We start from the raw sequence: 19,053 nt of genomic DNA on the forward strand, positions 1-19,053 counted from the left end.
AGAAGCACTTAAATGTGTGTCCACAGCAAGGGTGCACCGAGTGCCTGTACTTGGTTTAAACAGTCATTCTGTGTTGACAGATCCCTTTAATAGATATATACTGGCAAGCGCAAAAGGACGAGAGTATACAGCTGTGATCATATAGCTGCCTGAGTGAGCATGGTGATCTGGGGAAGATTGCTAGTGTCACAGTTCATCTTCAGATTGTAAATTCCATTGACTCTGTTGTATGACAGTGTTCACAAAGGTATTTTTGTTTGTTTCATACTGCATGAAATATTGCACATTTCTAAAGTTGTGATATTTTTATGTAATTTTTAAACAATTTCTTTTTACGCACCTTGTTGATTTATCAATTTAAGGTAAATTAAAGAGCCCATATTGAGGTTCATAGAGCACTTACTTACCCAAGCAAAATACAGTTTGATAAAATGCAACTCAGTTAAACTGCAATGAAATAATAGGACATTTGTGTATAGGGACATATTTATTATATCATTTCCAGATATATTTATTATGTAATGTGCTTTTAGAACAGAACAATCACGTTTAATGAGCGGGCAGATATTTAAGCACTTTTTGCTGGCTTAGGAGATTGAGCACCTATAAGGAAATCAGTAATCATTGCAGGAAAGTAAGAAAGGGGGAGGTAAAAGAGTTTGGCATCCCATCCAGCAGAATAACGCGTCTTGGGGTGGACAGCAGTCAGCGCATGCTCCATGCAGTCTGTGACTAGAGACAAATTGGTGCTGGACGTCGACAAAGTCAGATCAACAAGGCTACAATCTGAACAAAGAAATAGAAAACAAGATTTGTTACAAATATTACATTCAGAGCAGGTAGAAAACTCTTTATTCTATGGAAAAATATTATCTAAAACCAATCTATATGTCATCTGTGCACTTTCTGACTAAGGTCAACATTATATTGCTTGGCCGTGCTGTCTCTGAATTTATCATTTACTTTAGAGTGTCTTTCAGTTTTTTATGCATTGTAAAAGCTCAGATGATGGATAAAGATAGTAGGAACAACTCCATTAATACCCTCGATTTGGCTGCTTACACTAGTTTATTTCAATGTGGTGAAAGGATATATATGCAGCTAGACATCCCTGGCAACAAAGGAGAAGACATGTTTAATGCCGGAAGTTCAAACACAAAATCTTTGGAAAAGGTTTCCCTGCTTTATCTTGAAGGTGTTTAATCGATTGTCCCATTACAATGAGATTCTCAGAAACTGATGATGAACTGTCATTTCATCAGCATGTTACATCAAGAACATAGAGAAAATTTATTGACAAGCTAATTAGAAAATTACAATACATATTTGTAAAAAATCGTGGCTGAAGCAATCAGGAAAATGTATAAGTCCAAGTGCTTCTCACAAAATTAGAATGTATTCAAAAAGCTGATTTATTTCAGTTCTTCAATACAAAAAGTTAAACTCATATAATATGGAGTCATTACAAGCAGAGTGACCTACTGCATTTCAAGTGTTTATTTCTGTTTATGTTGATGATTATGGCTCACAGCCAATGAAAAGCCAAAAGTCATTATCTCAGTAAATTAGAATACTTTATAACACCAGCTTGAAAAATTATTTTTAAATCCTAAATGTTGGCCTACTGAAAAGTATGTTCAGTAAATGCACTCAATACTTGATTGGTGCTCTGTTTGCATCAATTACTGCATCAATGTGGTGTGGAATGGAGGAGATCAGGCTGTGGCGCTGCTGAGGTGTTATGGAAGCCCAGGTTGCTTTTATAGCAGCCTTCAGCTTGTCTGCATTGTTGGGTCTGGTATCTCTCATCTTCCTCTTGACAATAACTCATAGATTCTCTATGGGGTTAAGGTCAGGCGAGTTTGCTGGCCAATCAAGCGCATTGATACTGTTCTTTTTAAACCAGGTATTGGTACTTTTGGCAGTGTGGATAGGTGCCAAATAATGCTAGAGAATTAAATTTCCATCTCCGAAAAGCTTGTTGGCAGAGGGAGGCATGAAGTGCTCTAAAATTTCCTGGCAGATGGCTGTGCTGGCTTTGGCCTTGATAAAACACAGTGGACCTACACCAGCAGATGATATGGCTCCCCAAACCATCACTGATTGTGGAAACTTCACACAAGACCTCAAGCAGCTTGGATTGTGTGCCTCTCCACTCTTCCTCCAGACTCTGGGGCCTTGATTTCCAAATAAAATGCAAAATTTACTTTCATCTGAAAACAATACCTTGGACCACTGAGCAACAGTCCAATTCTTTTTCTCTTTGGCACAGGTAAGACCCTTCTGGTGTTGTCTATTGGTCATGAGTGGCTTGACACAAGGAATGCGACACTTGTAGCCCATGTCCTGGATACATCTGTGAATGGTGGCTCTTGAAGCAATGCCTCTGTCATGGTTGTGGACAAGTTTCCTTCCCTGTCCTTTCGGGGTTAATTTGTACAGCCTCCTTCTGGTTTGGGGAGGGCTATATTTACTCGTCTTTATCTGGGGATCCTTGTCAGTGATACATCTGTCTTGGCTGTGTGTCTGACCCCCTGGTGTTCTTGCATACTGTTATCAAATTGCTTTCTTGTGTATGACTCGATCTGTTTTCTCGTTCTGTGCTTTGCCTTGTGACTCTGTGCTAATTGTCTGTTTCTGGCTCTGACCTTTGACTTGGTACTCTAACGTCCCTCCTGTCTGCCCGTTTGTAATGCATCACTATCTTCGGCTCCCCAACCTTTTTGCTATGTCCCAACCACGTTTACATCTCACCCTTTTGGCACTACTTCGACCTCCCAGCTTGACTTTGGCACGTTCAGACTACTCTCCAACTCCGCCGGTCTCCGCCTCCACTTGACGTCTGGCTCCGCCTTCGTCCACTGCCTTGAAGGTCATGTGTTTCAGGTCCTGCGCTCCGGCAGGTAAGCTCACCACAGAGCTCCTTACTTTCTCTCTGTCCTTCTGTAAAACGTGCACCATGAACTCCTGCTGTAATTCTGCAGCAGGGCTCTTGATAGACTCCAGCAGCAGTTCTCCTTGTGAATCTCCCCCAAATTTTTGAATGGGCTTTTCTTCACAATCCGTTCAAGGCTGCGGTTATCCCAGTTACTTGTGCACCTTTTTCTACCACACTTTTTCCTTCCACTCAACTTTCCATTAATATGCTTGGATACAGCACTCTGTGAACAGCCGGCTTTATTAGCAATGACCTTTTGTGGCTTACACTCTGTTAGGGCTGGCGGAACACACCAAATAATTATAAGGATGGTATAAGGTGCGTTCGCAGCCCGGGGTCCACAGTGCCAAGATGACACCTGCTGCTCAGTAATGCCGGACAGTATATGGCAGTATAATGTGAACACACAGGGGTTAGCTTCACCCGGTGTGTAAGGAAACGAACCCTGTTGCGTCACAGGGCCGCAATACTGCAGAGTGAAGGCTAGTATTGGGTCACAGGACTCTGTCCCAAGGACACGGGGTTAGAGTCCCTCTAGACCACTAGAGCTCGGCGCTGCAACTGCGGTGCCAGGGAAAAACCTAAATAATGAGTGCATGCAGTGCTGCTCTGGCGAACACCACTAACCGCCCTAACTGGTTGCGCACAGTGCTGTACTGGCTAACACTGCTGTTAGACGCTATAGATTATGCCTGGTGCTGCATGGCACTAACTGGCCCTAACCAGCTCCAACATTCGCGAGCATTCATCAACACTAGGGATGGGAATGATTCGGAGTTTTCACCAGAACAGGCACACATCCACACACACACAATAGCTGATTTATACTAGCGCATGGCCGAGCGGCCATATGAACGTTTTATATCTGTAGCCTTCCAGGACCTTCCTAGTGTTCCAATCGGAGCCACTACAGGACCTGAGAATGTGACCCACGACCACCAATGAGAGGTCATCCCATGGGCATGCTCAGTAGAGGAAAAACAGGACTTAGTCCCTGGAATGTCTGCTCACCTCTGATCAATGCTGGTTACAAAGGCTGAGCCTGGAATGACAGCTGTAGCCAAACACACAGTATCTGCTTGAGCTAGACGCTGGGACTGACGTCTCTGCTGAGCAGGCTCCACTGCAGCTGAAGGAGAATGGGAGACCACAGCGGACATGGTTTGAGATTCCCCCTGTGCAGTGGTGGGAACTCGACACCTAACACCCTCCTTGTCGATTGTGTCAATGACTGCCTTCTGCCCATCTGTCAAGTCATCAGCCTTCTCCATGATTGTGGAGCCTACTAAAACAGACTAAATGACCTTTTTAACCCCTTTACCCCCAAGGGTGGTTTACACGTCAATGACCAGGCCAATTTTTACATTTATGACCACTGTCCCTTTATGAGGTTATAACTCTGGAACGCTTCAATGGATCCTGGTGATTCTGACATCATTTTCTCGTGACATATTGTTCTTCATGATAGTGGTAAAATTTCTTTGATAATACCTGCGTTTATTTGTGAAAAAAACGGAAATTTGGCAAAAATTTTGAAAATTTCGCAATTTTCCAACTTTGAATTAAGTCACAGAGATATGTCACACAAAATACTTAATAAGTAATATTTCCCACATGTCTACTTTACATCAGCACAATTTTGGAACCAACATTTTTTTTTGTTAGGGAGTTATATTGGTTAAAAATTGACCAGCAATTTCAAATTTTTACACCATTTTTTTTTAGGGACCACATCTCATTTGAAGTCATTTTGAGGGGTCTATATGATAGAAAATACCCAAGTGTGACACCATTCTAAAAACTGCACCCCTCAAGGTGCTCAAAACCACAAGAAGTTTATTAACCCTTCAGGTGTTTCACAGGAATTTTTGGAATGTTTAAATAAAAATGAACATTTAACTTTTTTTCACAAAAAATTTACTTCAGCTCCAATTTGTTTTATTTTACCAAGGGTAACAGGAGAAAATGGACCCCAAAAGTTGTTATACAATTTGTCCTGAGTACGCCGATACCCCATATGTGGGGGTAAACCACTGTTTGGGCGCATGACAGAGCTCGGAAGCGAAGGAGGGCAATTTGACTTTCCAATGCAAAATTGACAGGAATTGAGCTGGGACACCATGTTGCGTTTGGAGAGCCACTGATATGCCTAAACATTGAAACCCCCCACAAGTGACATCATTTTGGAAAGTAGACCCCCTAAGGAACTTATCTAGAGGTGTGGTGAGCACTTTGACCCACCAAGGGCTTCACAGAAGTTTATAATGCAGAGCCATAAAAATAAAACAAAATTTTTTTCCCACAAAAATTATCTTTAGCCCCCAGTTTTGTATTTTCCCGAGGGTAACAGGAGAAATTGGACCCCAAAAGTTGTTGTCCAATTTGTCCTGAGTGCGCTGATACCCCATATGTGGGGGGGGAACCACCGTTTGGGCACATGGGAGGGCTCGGAAGGGAAGGAGCGCCATTTGGAATGCAGACTTAGATGGAATGGTCTGCAGGCGTCACATTGCGTTTGCAGAGCCCCTAATGTACCTAAACAGTAGAAACCCCCCACAAGTGACACCATTTTGGAAAGTAGACCCCTAAGGAACTCATCTAGATGTGTTGTGAGAGCTTTGAACCCCCAAGTGTTTCACTACAGTTTATAACGCAGAGCCGTGCCCTAGCCCTAACCCTAGCCCTAACCCTAGCCCTAACCCTAACCCTAACCCTAACCCTAGCCCTAACCCTAACCCTAGCCCTAACCCTAGCCCTAACCCTAACCCTAGCCTTAACCCTAACCCTAGCCCTAACCCTAGCCCTAACCCTAGCCCTAACCCTAACCCTAGCCATAACCCTAGCCATAACCCTAGCCCTAACCCTAACCCTAGCCCTAAGCCTAGCCCTAACCCTAATGGGAAAATGGAAATAAATACATTTTTTTAAATTTTTCCCTAACTAAGGGGGTGATGAAGGGTGGGGGTTGATTTACTTTTATAGCGGGTTTTTTAGAGGATGTTTATGATTGGCAGTCGCCACACACTGAAAGACGCTTTTTATTGCAAAAAATATTTTTTGCGTTTCCACATTTTCAAAGAGCTATAATTTTTCCATATTTGAGTCCACAGAGTCATGTGAGGTCTTGTTTTTTGCGGGACGAGTTGACGTTTTTATTGGTAACATGTTCGGGCACGTGACATTTTTTAATCGCTTTTTATTCCGGTTTTTGTGAGGCAGAATGACTGAAAACCAGCTATTCATGAACTTCTTTTTGGGGAGGCGTTTATACCGTTCTGCGTTTGGTAAAATTGATAAAGCAGTTTTATTCTTCGGGTCAGTACCATTACAGCGATTCCTCATTTATATTTTTTTTTATGTTTTGGCTTTTTTATATGATAAAAATTATTTTATAGAAAAAATAATTATTTTTGCATCGCTTTATTCTGAGGACTATAACTTTTTTATTTTTTCGATGATGATGCTGTATGGTGGCTTGTTTTTTGTGGGACAGGATGACGTTTTCAGCATTATCATGGTTATTTATATCTGTCTTTTTGATCACGTGTTATTCCACTTTTTGTTCGGAGGTATGATAATAAAGCGTTGTTTTTTGCCTCTTTTTTTTTTTTCTTACGGTGTTTACTGAAGGGGTTAACTAGTGGGACAGTTTTATAGGTTGGGTCCTTACGGACGCGGCGATACTAAATATGTGTACTTTTATTGTTTGTTTGTTTTTTATTTAGATAAAGAAATTTATTTATGGGAATAATATATATATATATTTTTCATTATTTAGGAATTTTTTTTTTTTTTTACACATTTGGAAAACATTTTTTTAACTTTTTTATTTTGTCACTGATATGACAGTTTGCACAGCACTCTGTCAGATCAGTGATCTGACATAGAGCAGTGCAGGGTTACCAAGCACCTGCTCTGAGCAGGCACTTGGTAAGCCACCTCCCTCCCTGCAGGACCCGGATGCCGCGGCCATCTTGGATCCGGGCCTGTTACAGGGAGGGAGGTAATGAGACCCTCGCAGCAACGCGATCACATCGCGTTGCTGCGGGGGTCTCAGGGAAGCCCGCAGGGAGCCCCCTCCCTGCGCGACGCTTCCCTATACCGCCGGCACACCGCGATCATGTTTGATCGCGGTGTGCCAGGGGTTAATGTGCCGGGGGCGGTCCGTGACCGCTCCTGGCACATTGTGCCAGATGTCAGCTGCGATAGGCAGCTGACACCCGGCCACGATCGGCCACGATCCCCCCGTGAGCGCGGCCGATCGCTATGACATACTATCCCGTCGAGGGTCAGATAGGCCCAGGGCACCTTGACGGGATAGTACGTCTAAGGTCAGAGAGGGGTTAAACACTTAGGAAGTCTTTGCAGGTGTCTTTTGTTAATTATTCTAATTTACTGAGATAATGACTTCTGGGTTTCATTGCATAATCATCAACATAAACAGAAGATCACTCTGTTTGTAATGACTCCTATATGATATATGAGTTTCACTTTTTGTATTGAAGAACTGAAATAAATTAACTTTTTGATGACATTCTAATTTAGCAAAAAGCACTTGTACATAAAGGAATGATAACCATGTTGGCATTCTGACTAAGATACGAAACTTTTTTCCTCTCTCCAAGTCTGATCAAAATAATTTGTCCGTTTTTCTCATATGTGAGAAAAACTGATATCCGAATGAGCCCCAAAAGTTGATTAAAAATCTCGATAGTTCTCAGGACAATATACTCACAACTTTCATAGTATTGTTGTCCATAGCTCCTACGAATTTCTTCTGGTGCTTGGGTCCAGGCTTTTTGGACACTGTCCTTCATCAGTTTAGCATCTGTTACTTGCGTTGAAAAGAATCCAGGTTCTATAATACAGACCTTCACACCAAAAGAATTCATCTCGCGGCTAGAAGATATAAATTCAGTCAGAAAGGGTTCATGCACAATGTAATATTTTTATATTATTAAGGTTCAGGTTTTTTTTTTAAAGGGCTGTCATAGAGATGCAAAGGCATCAAAGAATTTATGTGTGCCCTCCATCTGAAATTGAATTAATTTTTTCGTTGCCATCCGTATGACTTATTGTTTCTGGTTGAGAATTTCTCCAACATACATCACCAATGTTACCTACCTGAACATGCATTCTTATATATGACAAATATACCTGCATAAGCATATGTTACACTTTTTCTACTGGTTTAGAGCTCAAGCAAACATCCAAACAAATCAGTCCAAGCATGGACCACTAATGCATGGACTGGCCACGGTGCCCCTAATCTGAACGTGACAGTCTCATAGAAATATATGAAGCTGTCATGCTTAGATCAGCAGAGCAGCTGCCAGTCCATACATTTCGATACGAGATTGGCCGAATTGCACAAAAGTTTGCATGAGCCCTCAGCCGTGCATTTTAGATTAACTGATCAGCCATTAGTTTAAACCACTGACAGAGGAAGTGAATTACATTGATTACAATGGCACCAATCAATTGATGGGATATATTAGGCAGGAAATTTTTAAAGATAATTTGTTATCTTACCTAACTTAAAGGGAGCCTGTCAGGTCCCCTGTACCCACAGAACCACCAGTAGTTGTGTCTGTATATATAAATACCCTGCCTAACAGTCCCTGTATCACATTACATAAATAAACAGATCTTTAGAAAAAGTATTTCTAAAATCCGTTAATGATATGTAAATGAGGACTTTGACTAGTCGATGGGGTGTTAGTGTTCCCAGAGTAGTCGGCCCACTTTGATGCTGTAACACCCCTGTGGGCATAATAATATAATATACAAGCACTGGTGTCATCGGTAGTGCTATACATACCTCCGTATGCTCGCGGCTTCTTTCTGTCACAGTATTCATCCTTTGAAGCCGCATCCCAGCTTCAGAGAGGTGCACTGCACATGATCAGAAGTTTTCTGCACTCCCGATCATGCGTGTGCACCTTTCTGATGCCAGGAAGTGTACACCCAATTTCAGAGGATGAATGCAAAGAGGGGAAGAATTCACGAGTAAGTATAGCTCTAGCGATGACACTGGCATGATAACATATAAGTGGGCCAACTAGTCTTGGAACACTAACACCCCATCGACTAATCAAAGCCCTCATTTACATATCATAAACAGACTTTATGATATACTTTTTATAAAGATCTGTTTATCAATGTAATGTAATAAAGGGTCTGTTAGGCAGGGTGTTTACATATGCAGACACAACTGGTGGTTCTCCTAGTGGTTCTGAGGAAATAGGGGACTTGACAGGTTCCCTTTAAGAATAACAAAAGTGGGAAAGAGTAAGGATGTGATAGACTTTGAAAAAGGCTAAGTTGTGATATCTAGATGACTAAATAAGAGCATTCCCAAAGTGGTTATCCTCAGTATACAGTGACTAGTACCTACCAGAAATAGACAAGGAAGGAAGGAAAACCAGAAGAGGACGTCATGGAATGAAGATGGGAGGCCCGGACCAGACCTGCGATGCCCATCGGAGCGGGACCGCCCCTGGGTGAGTATAATCTAATGTATTTTTCTCCTCTTTCAGGTAACATCGGGGGCTTATCTACAGCATTACAGAATGCTGTAGATAAGCTCCTGATGACAGTGAGCTTACTTCACCATCGATTTTGGGGGTGACAGGTTCCCTTTAACTAGAGATGGGTGAACCCAAACAGTAAAGTTCGGCATACATACCGAACACCTACTGTTCGGGCATGGAAGTCTGTGTTTTTCGCCCTATCATGTGCATCACAGCGTGGCAAACACTGATCAGTGGTAAAATCATTACTGCCGGTCAGACAGCTGCGATTCGCACACTGTCAATTTACAGCATGAGCCTGCAGCTGTTATCGGAGGTATAAAGTTTACTTCTGGTCAGTGGCATCGGTTGATGGGACTACTGCTCCCATCAGCCTATGCCTGCTGCCGCTAATAACAGCGAGAGCAGGCGGTGGATGATGGGAGTATTCATCAGCCAGCGCCTGCGCTCTCAATAAATATTTAAAAAGAAAAAAACGGCATAGGTTCCCCAGTCACTAGATATGTACTTTTGGAAGAAGGATTGGGCCATTTAAATATACTGTATATGGGTGATCCTTCTGTTTTAAGGGGAGATAAAGTGCTGCCAGATGTGCTTGACAGTGGCTTTTTCCGGTTCCCCCACTGAAAACACATGAATAAATAGCTGAGAGCTAATGTGTATGGAGAAGTTGGATGAGATAGCTGTTCGTCTGACAGTTAACACATGAATCAAAGAAAAGTCTCCACACAAAAAATGGCTTAACTGACTTCTTTTGAAATCTACCCTAGTGTGAAAATTAGAATGTGATTACACAAAAGCAATATATTAAAGAAAGAACCACGAAGCATCTCTCACCGAAGACTATCAGAGAATGATTCCACGCCATGTTTTGACATGCAGTATGCCCCTCCACAGATGGTAAATCTACCCGCGATGCTTGCAACATTCACTACACGTCCTCGAGCTCTTCGAATCAAAGGCAGCATCTTAAGAGTGACATCCACAACACCCAACAGATTTACATTCAGGATTTTAGAAAAATCTTCTTTAGTCAACCATTCATTTGGGGCAGTTGGCACAGAAATACCGGCATTGTTTATAACACCCCATAGACCTAGTAAGGGAAATAATATAACGGATAGTTGAAAAACTCACATATTGGGTCATACTTATGAAAAGTGACTAAGTTTGCACTGTCTAGATCTTAAAGTACCTCTCCAGAGTTTTTTTTCAGTAGTTGGGTGGTGCTTTAAATGTAATCTCCCTGCTCCCATTCTTGTATTTACTTTCCGGCAGCTTCACCTTCTACCGACGCCGCTCCGATCAAGCGGCACCATCTTATGCCCGTAACTTCTGTTTGGCCGGAAGTTACATAACAAGAGCTTAATGCAAGTCTATGAGACCCAGAAGGGGCTCTCTTAGAGATGTATTGAAAATTGACCTCCGTCGTGCTCCATGTAACCCTGGAGCTGCTAGCAGGTCACTTTTCGCTGGAGACCGACTGGACTGATGCTGGAATAGGATGAAGGTGGTGGCAGGTGAGTATGAGAAAGAGGGCAGGGGAATCACATTTAACGCACCACTCCAGCTGTACAATAAAATAAAACGCCGGAATGGTGCTTTAATCCCGTTAAACACATTAGATGGCTGTCGGTTAAATGAATGTTTAGCTCATCAATTGGCCGGCAGCCATATAGGCTACCTCTCCCATACACAGCACTCCTTTTGTTCCAGCCTTCTATGGCTTAAGACTCATAGTGTTAGTTTTTGACATATTTATGATTCTGGTACATGCATATTCATAAGTTTTGTCCAAAAGTAAAAAATGGCATATATGAACCCAATTTTTTTTGTCAACTCCTTCCAGATATGGCAATTTTACTTTTATCAGTTTTCTTTTTTCCTCCATTTCTTCAAAGGCCTATAACATTTTTCTTTTCCATTCACAAGGCCATATGAGGGCTTGTTTTTTGTGGGGTGAGTCATAGTTCTGAGTGACACCAATCATTTTACCATTCAATATACAGGAAAGTGGGGAAAAACTCCAAACATGTTAAAATTATGCAGAAAATACAATTTAGCAATAGTTTTTGGATTTCATTTTACGACATTCATTGTAAGAATGACCTACAAACACGAGACTTTGGATCACTACCATTATGACTATATCAAACCTGTACTGCTTTTTTTTTCATTTAAGTGGCGAAAAATAATGCAGAATTTTATTACGAAAAATTATTACTTATGTTGTCCTTTTCCGAGACCCATAACATTAGCATTTTTACTTCGAATGAGTTGTCAGGTTTTGCTTTTTGAGTGGTGAGCTGACATTTTCAGTGATATCTGTTATGACCTGGTGGTTAGGACAATAATGGACCTGGTGGTTAAGAGCACACGGAAAGACCTGAAAGTTATTAATAATACAGGACAAGCTCTGAGACGTGGGAACTCTGCTGACCGCAATCCCTAATCCTATCACACACACTAGAAATAGCCATGGATTGCTCCTAACGCTCCCTATGCAACTCGTCACAGCCTATGGAACTAGCTAGCCCTAAAGATAGAAAAATAAAGCCTACCATGCCTCAGAGAAATTCCCCAAAGGAAAAGGCAGCCCCCCACATATAATGACTGTGAGTTAAGATGAAAATCACAAACATAGAGATGAAATAGATTTTAGCAAAGAGAGGCCCGACTTACTGAACAGACAGAGGATAGGAAATGTAACTTTGCGGTCAGCACAAAAACTACAAAAAACCACGCAGAGGGCGCAAAAAGACCCTCCACACCGACTCACGGTGCGGAGGCGCCCCTCTGCATCCCAGAGCTTCCAGCAAGCAAGACAAAAATCAAAATAGCAAGCTGGACAGAAAAATAGCAAACAAGAGAAAAACAAACAGGAACTTAGCTTCTGCTGGAGAAGACAGGTCACCAGAACGATCCAGGAGCGAACTAGACCAATACTGGAACATTGACAGGTGGCATGGAGCAATGATCTAAGTGGAGTTAAATAGAGCAGCCAGCCAACGAATTAACCTTGTCACCTGTGGAAGGAAACTCAGAAGCCGCAGCCCCACTCACAACCACCAGAGGAAGCCCATGGACAGAACCAGCCGAAGTACCATTCATGACCACAGGAGGGAGCATGACAACAGAATTCACAACAGATATCATTTTGGTGAGGATACATTTCGATTGCTTTTTATTGTATTTTTTTACAATTCCCTGGCAACCAAAAAAATGGCATTTCAATTTTTTCTCAACAGTGTTTACAGGTCAGGTTAACACATTTTACATTTTCATAGATTTGAATTTTACAGAATCAATATGTTTATTTTCAATTTTAAATGTTTTATTTTTAATGGTATAAAAGGGAGTGACTTGACTTTTTGTACTTTATTTTTTAGCCCACTAAAGGGGATATGATCCAGTGATCATCTGATCACTGATGCTATACACTACAATACCCGAGTATTGCAGTATATAGTGAAAATCTCAGTCTGCTATGAAACCAAGCTATATGCTAGTCTTCACAGGAATATTCTAAAGGCAGGAGTCTTCAGCAGATCACCAGTTCTTATAAAAACCCATTGGCACTGGCAATCGCGTTGTGGAGATTGAACGGTATACTCCCTGGACTGCACGCATTAAATGCCACTGTCAGAGATTGACAGCGGTATTTAAGAGGTCAACAGCAGCAGGTGGAACTCAGTCATACTAACTGCTGCTAGAGGCAGATGCGGACTAAATTGCACAATTAAGGCTCCTTCAAACATCAATGCAAATTAGTCCGAGATCAGAACACAATGCATGCGCTGGTCGGCATCTCTCCCGACCCGAGCGTTGCAGTCTCATGCAATTACATGAAGCTGTCACGCTCTGCTATGGAGACCAATGGTCAGATCATGTATTAGCGGTCAGTGCTTGCCCGATATGGACGTCTGTATGAACCCTTAGTGTCTGCCAACAATGATGCCAGCAAAGCTCCTGAACATGCATCAAATCAGGGGACCCAACATATGATATAAAAATGTGGGGAAGGAGTTAAAATTTGCACAAAATTTGTATTGTGAGCTTAAATTAATGATTGAAATATGCCCATTATTGGAGATTAAAAAAGTGTACATGGTTCATAAAATAAATACACTGCTCAAAAAAATAAAGAAAACACTAAAATCCCACATTGTAGATATCACTGATGGAAATTTTCCAGTTGGAAATCTTTATTCATTACATAATGGAATGTTTTGAGAACAATAAAACCTAAAAATGATCAACGTAAATCAAAACTAATATCCCACGGAGGTGAAATGAAGTTACAGGCTGATCCAACTTCAGTAGATTTGCCTCAAGACAAGGAAATGCTGCTCAGTCATGTGTGTGGCCTCCACGTACCTGTATGATCTCCCTACAATGCCTGGGCATGCTCCTGATGAGGGGGCGGATGATCTCCTGAGGGATCTCCAAGACCAGGACTAAAGCATCCGCCAACTCCTGGACAGTCTGTGGTGCAATGTGACATTGGTGGATGATGCGAGACATGATGTGCCAGATGTGTTCAATCGGATTCAGGTCTGGGGAACGGGTGGGCGAGTCCATAGCTTCAATGCCTTTGTCTTGCAGGAACTGCCGACACACTCCAGCCACATGAGGTCTGGCATTGTCCTGCATTAGAAGGAACCCAGGGCCAACCGCACCAGCATATGGTCTCACAAGGGGGTCTGAGGATCTCATCTTGGTACCTAATGGCATTCAGGCTACCTCTGGTGAGCACATGGAGGGCTGTGCGGCCCTCCAAAGAAATGCCACCCAACACCATTACTGACCCACTGCCAAACCGGTCATGCTGAAGGATGTTGCAGCAAACAGATCGCTCTCCATGGCATCTCAAGACTCTGTCATGTCTGTCACATGTGCTCAGTGTGAACCTGCTTTCATCTGTGAAGAGCACAGGGCACCAGTGGTGAATTTGCCAATCCTGGTGTTCCGTGGCAAATACCAAGCGTCCTGCATGGTGTTGGGCTGGGAGCACAACCCCCAACTGTGGACGTCGGGCACTCAGACCATCCTCATGGAGTTGGTTTCTAACTAGTTTGTGCAGACACATGCACATTTGTGGCCTGCTGGATGTCATTTTGCAGGGCTCTGGCAGTGCTCTTCCTTTTCGACCTTGCAGAAGGCTGAGGTAGCGGTCCTGCTGCTGGGTTGTTGCCCTCCTACAGTCCCCTCCACGTTTCCTGGTGTTCTGGCTTGTCTCGTGGTAGCATCTACAGCCTCTGGACACTAAGCTGACCGAAACAGCAAACCTTCTTGCCACAGCTCCCATTGATGTGCCATCCTGGATGAGCTGCACTACCTGAGCCACTTGTGTGGGTAGTAAAGTCAGTCTCATGCTACCATGAATGTGAAAGCACAACCAACATTCAAAAGTGACCAAAACATCAGCCATAAAGCATTGTTAGTGAGATGTGGTCTGTGGTCCCCACCTGCAGAACAACTCCTTTATTGAGTGTGTCTTGACAATTGCCTATAATTTCCATCTGTCGTCTATTCCATTTGAGCAACAGCATATGAAATTGATTGCCAAACAGTGTTGCTTCCTAAGTGGACAGTTTGATTTCACAGAAGTTTGATTTACTTGGAGTTATATTCTGTTGTTTAAGTGTTCCCTTTATGTTTTTGAGCATTGTATTTGCTACTAGCTACAGTATTTTCCTAGAGTATGCTTTCTCTGTAATGCAAGTATAGTGAAAGAAGTGGACAAAAAGTGCAGTGTGTATATAAATATAATTTATATTTACAGTTTATATACAGTATATATATTTTTTATAAAATTAGAAATTTAGATCAATGATAGGATTTAAATGAGAAATCTCTGTTATGGAAGGCAACATTCTTACCCCTGAGCCACAAACTGATGTTGGCCTTATTATTAAGTAAGTTGTCCACTACTTTTTTATTGATGCCCTATCCATAGGATACTTCATCAAAATCTGATCGGTCAGGGTCCGAAACCTGGCACCACCACTGACCAGCTGCTCTTGGTAGTGGCGGCAACTTGCAAGACAAGTTGTACTTTTCAATGACATCATCCATTGTATCATGCAATGTAATGGAAAGCGTTAAAAAAATCCATGTGCGGCAAAATTGATGGAAAAAGTGCAATTACACTATTGCTTTTTGGATTTTATTTTTACAGCTTTCCATATAAGGTAAAATGACTGGCAATATGATATTTCAGGTCAGTGCAGATACGGTGATCGCAAACATGCAAAATTTTATTTAAGTGGTAAAAAAAATTCACAAATTCATAATAATTATAAAAAAATGCTCTTGTCACTGTTGTTTGAGATCTACAATGTTATCACGGGTCAATGGGGCTGTGGGAGAGCTTGTTTTTTTTGCACCCTGAGCTGACATTTTGTACTGATACCATTTTGACGTAGATATGATGTTTTGGTTGCCTCTTATTACCATTTTTTGTGCTATTGTGGCAGCTGAAAAAACTACAATTCTGGTGTTTAGATTTTTCTCTCTCATTACATTGTTTATTGATCGGATAATGGAAATACCACATATGTGTATTTTTTAAATTTTTAAATTTCTTCTTAAATTGTAGAAATGGGGTTGTTTTCATCTTGTATATATAAATTTGTTTTGATATATAGATTTGTTCTCATATTTTTAAAAACTTTATTTTTTACAATATTTTGTAGTCCCTTTAGGGACTGTGAAACTGCGGTCATCTGATCGTTTGTTCTATATATAGCAATATATAGGAAAAATCCCGGTAAGTAATGAATGCCAACCACAAGCACGAGGGAGTTCAATAGATTCTCATCCATCATGGCAACTCACTGACACAATGACACCTCATGATAACATGGCAAGGGCACCAATGGGCAGTTTGAACAGCGCCCCCTCCCAGGCTGCGCACTGCAATGCTGCTGTCACTGGTCAACAGCCACAGGCTCCTCTCCGTTACACTCATGGCTGTTAGAGCTGTTAGAGGCAGCTAGGGCTGGACTGCACATCTGGCAATTCCAGCAGATGCCAGAAGGGCCTGTTTGGATGTGGGCCACCTTGTATGCTACACTGTTATCAGAGTCTGCATCTAAAGATGTCCCTACTGTTAATAGTTGTGATGAAGCAAAAAGTCGCTGGCTCCTTCAATTACTTCAGTAGCCCCTCTGGCTGCAACCTGCCGGATGCCAGCTCCAACAGAGGACGTTGGTGGTGCAATGATGTCACTGCATCGCACAGCCGACATCAACTATGAGAATGGATAGAAGAGGAGTCAGACACTGCGGAGGACAAGGTGTCTGGATTTGGTGAGTATAGGGATTTTCTTTATTTTTGGGAGGTTGTGAGGGAGCATCACCCTATATAGGATGCTGAGAGTTGGACCATCATAGTATATAAGGTTCAGTGAGATGGACCATCATACTATATAATTTACTGTTGGGAGGACCATCATACTACATAGGGGGCTGATAGGGGGATCATCATACTATATGAGGGACTGTGAAGTGGGTGGACAGTCATACTATATAGGGGACTATGAGGTGAACCATCATGCCATATAGGGGGCTATGAGGGTAAACATAATACTATATGGGGGGTTGTTGGGGGTGCTATCATACTATATAGGGCTATGAGATGCACCATCATGCTAAATGGGGAACCATCCTACTATACAGTGGGCTGTTGGAGGAACCATCATACTATATAGGCAACTGTGGGGAGGACTGTCATACAGTATTGGGGCTATGGGAGATCTTCAAAGTGTATCTATCAAACTGTGTGGAATGGCTGTGTAGTGACTATTTTATTGTGGAGGGTGGTTGTTGTCAATATCATACTGTGTGGGTTGGCTGCTGAGGATATTTTACTGTCTGTACGTCTATGGGGTACATTATACTATGTTGGGAGCTGTGGTAACCATTTGTCATTGGTGTGTCAGAGGCTGCAGACAGTCGCACTGCATTTGGCTGCAGAAGGTCTCAGCGGTTGGCCTTACAGACTAGTGGCCACCTCCCCCGATCTTAATGGTGTCACCTGGATCTGCGTGTTTATAACTCCCAACTTCCTGTTGAGAGTTGCGGGTGTTGTTTTCTATTTGCACTTCCCTGTTGAGGCTTGGAGCTGTAGCAGTTGGCTAGCATTCTCTGGAGTTTGTAGGACGAAAGTGGTTCTCTTTGAGTCTACTCAAGCTAAGTGTTCCCCTTGTTTTGTGTATCCTAGCTGTCTTTAGCGTTAATGGGGTTTGACAAGTGTTCACCCCTTCCTTCCCTTAGCATGGCTTACTGCTTGGGTCTGACAGGGACTAGGTATCCTGCTCGGCGTTAAGTGCGGAACCTATCTAGGGTCTCTTAGGGAAGACAGGTTGATGTTAGATCTGCCTAGGGGGTCTCCACTTCCTGCTTCCATAGTGTTGGGCCCCCCTATCCCCTTATCCCTTTGTATTGCACTTAGTCTGTACTACACTGTGCATGACACCATCATACGGTATGGGATGCTTATGAGGGACATCTTTCTGTACGTAGGCTGTGGGGTCCTCATACTGTACGGGGCCTTTGGTGAACACCACACTTTAAATAGAGGCCTGTGGTCTGTAGTGCCTCTCATACTGTATATTGGGGGCTGTGGTGGATATCATACTGTATGGGAGGCTGTGGTGACAATCTTACTGTGTAAGGTTTGTAGGGCAGTCATACTGTGTGAAGTCATCATACTTTGTGGGGGTATAATAGTCTACAGTGTTCATGAAAGGGGTATCAGTGAGTGAGACCACTTAGGGGCTTCAGTAGGTGCAAATCAACTGTTTAAGTGCTGCAATATATTTCCTACTGTTTTTTAAAATGTGAGATATGCTCTTCTTTGACTGTGACGTGACAGGACTTTTTCTATGGGGTACTGTTTCTTCTTTGTACACCCCTGCTCGGGAGCAATATTACAATAAAGTGGCACAATGGGGGGATTGTTATCATTGCAGGTGGTTGGTGCTTACCTTAAATGTCCATGTTGTCTCAAGGGATGTAGCCTTAATAAAGATCATCATTACAGTCGAAATGCATCTCGTTTCCCCTTATTTCCTTATCATGAAGAGTACCTATCATTGTTATTTTAAAATGGATTAATAAAGCCTGAAATTTAAGGAACCGAACCTTCCTTTTTCTAAGTGGCTCTATGTGACTGCGGGCTTCTAAATCCTCACAGAGCTCGTACACTGTGAGGATTCTCCGGTGCTGGCACTGGGAGTTGGTGATCATGTGCAGTGGCCTAACTTGGACAGCATGGGCCCCAAAGAAAGATGTCTAATGGGGCCCCCAAAGGGACTTTAGAGGCCCCCAAGGCTCCATGGCCAAGATGGAATTGCAACCCTCGCATCTACTGTATTTGCGACCCTGATCAGGTGACCGCAAGAATGTGATTTGCTTACATGCGGTCACCTGCTAACTAGACATACATGGCCTCGTGTTATGACCTGGTGGTCAGGACAACAATGGACCTGGTGGTCAAGAGCACACGGAACGACCTGATAGTTTCTGACAATAAAGGACAAGCTCTGGGACGTGGGAACTCTGCTGACCGCAATCC

General features: G+C 42.5%; 1 protein-coding gene across 2 annotated transcripts in view; it reads right to left on the bottom strand.

The window, feature by feature from the left end:
* Positions 1 to 468: 468 nt before the first annotated feature.
* The window catches only part of LOC138670815 (retinol dehydrogenase 7-like), a 56,744-nt gene continuing 38,159 nt past the window's right edge, over positions 469 to 19,053 (bottom strand). For both annotated transcript variants that reach the window (XM_069758508.1, XM_069758509.1), the window contains exons 3-5: positions 10,309 to 10,567; positions 7,674 to 7,837; positions 469 to 786 (exon numbers count right to left, since the gene is read on the bottom strand). In XM_069758508.1, coding sequence (XP_069614609.1) covers positions 569 to 786; positions 7,674 to 7,837; positions 10,309 to 10,567 — 641 coding nt within the window. In that variant the 3' untranslated portion in view covers positions 469 to 568. The remainder of the gene's footprint in view (positions 787 to 7,673; positions 7,838 to 10,308; positions 10,568 to 19,053) is intronic.

The sequence above is a fragment of the Ranitomeya imitator genome, chromosome 3, assembly GCF_032444005.1.
Source record: "Ranitomeya imitator isolate aRanImi1 chromosome 3, aRanImi1.pri, whole genome shotgun sequence".
Taxonomy (NCBI): Eukaryota; Metazoa; Chordata; class Amphibia; order Anura; family Dendrobatidae; genus Ranitomeya; species Ranitomeya imitator.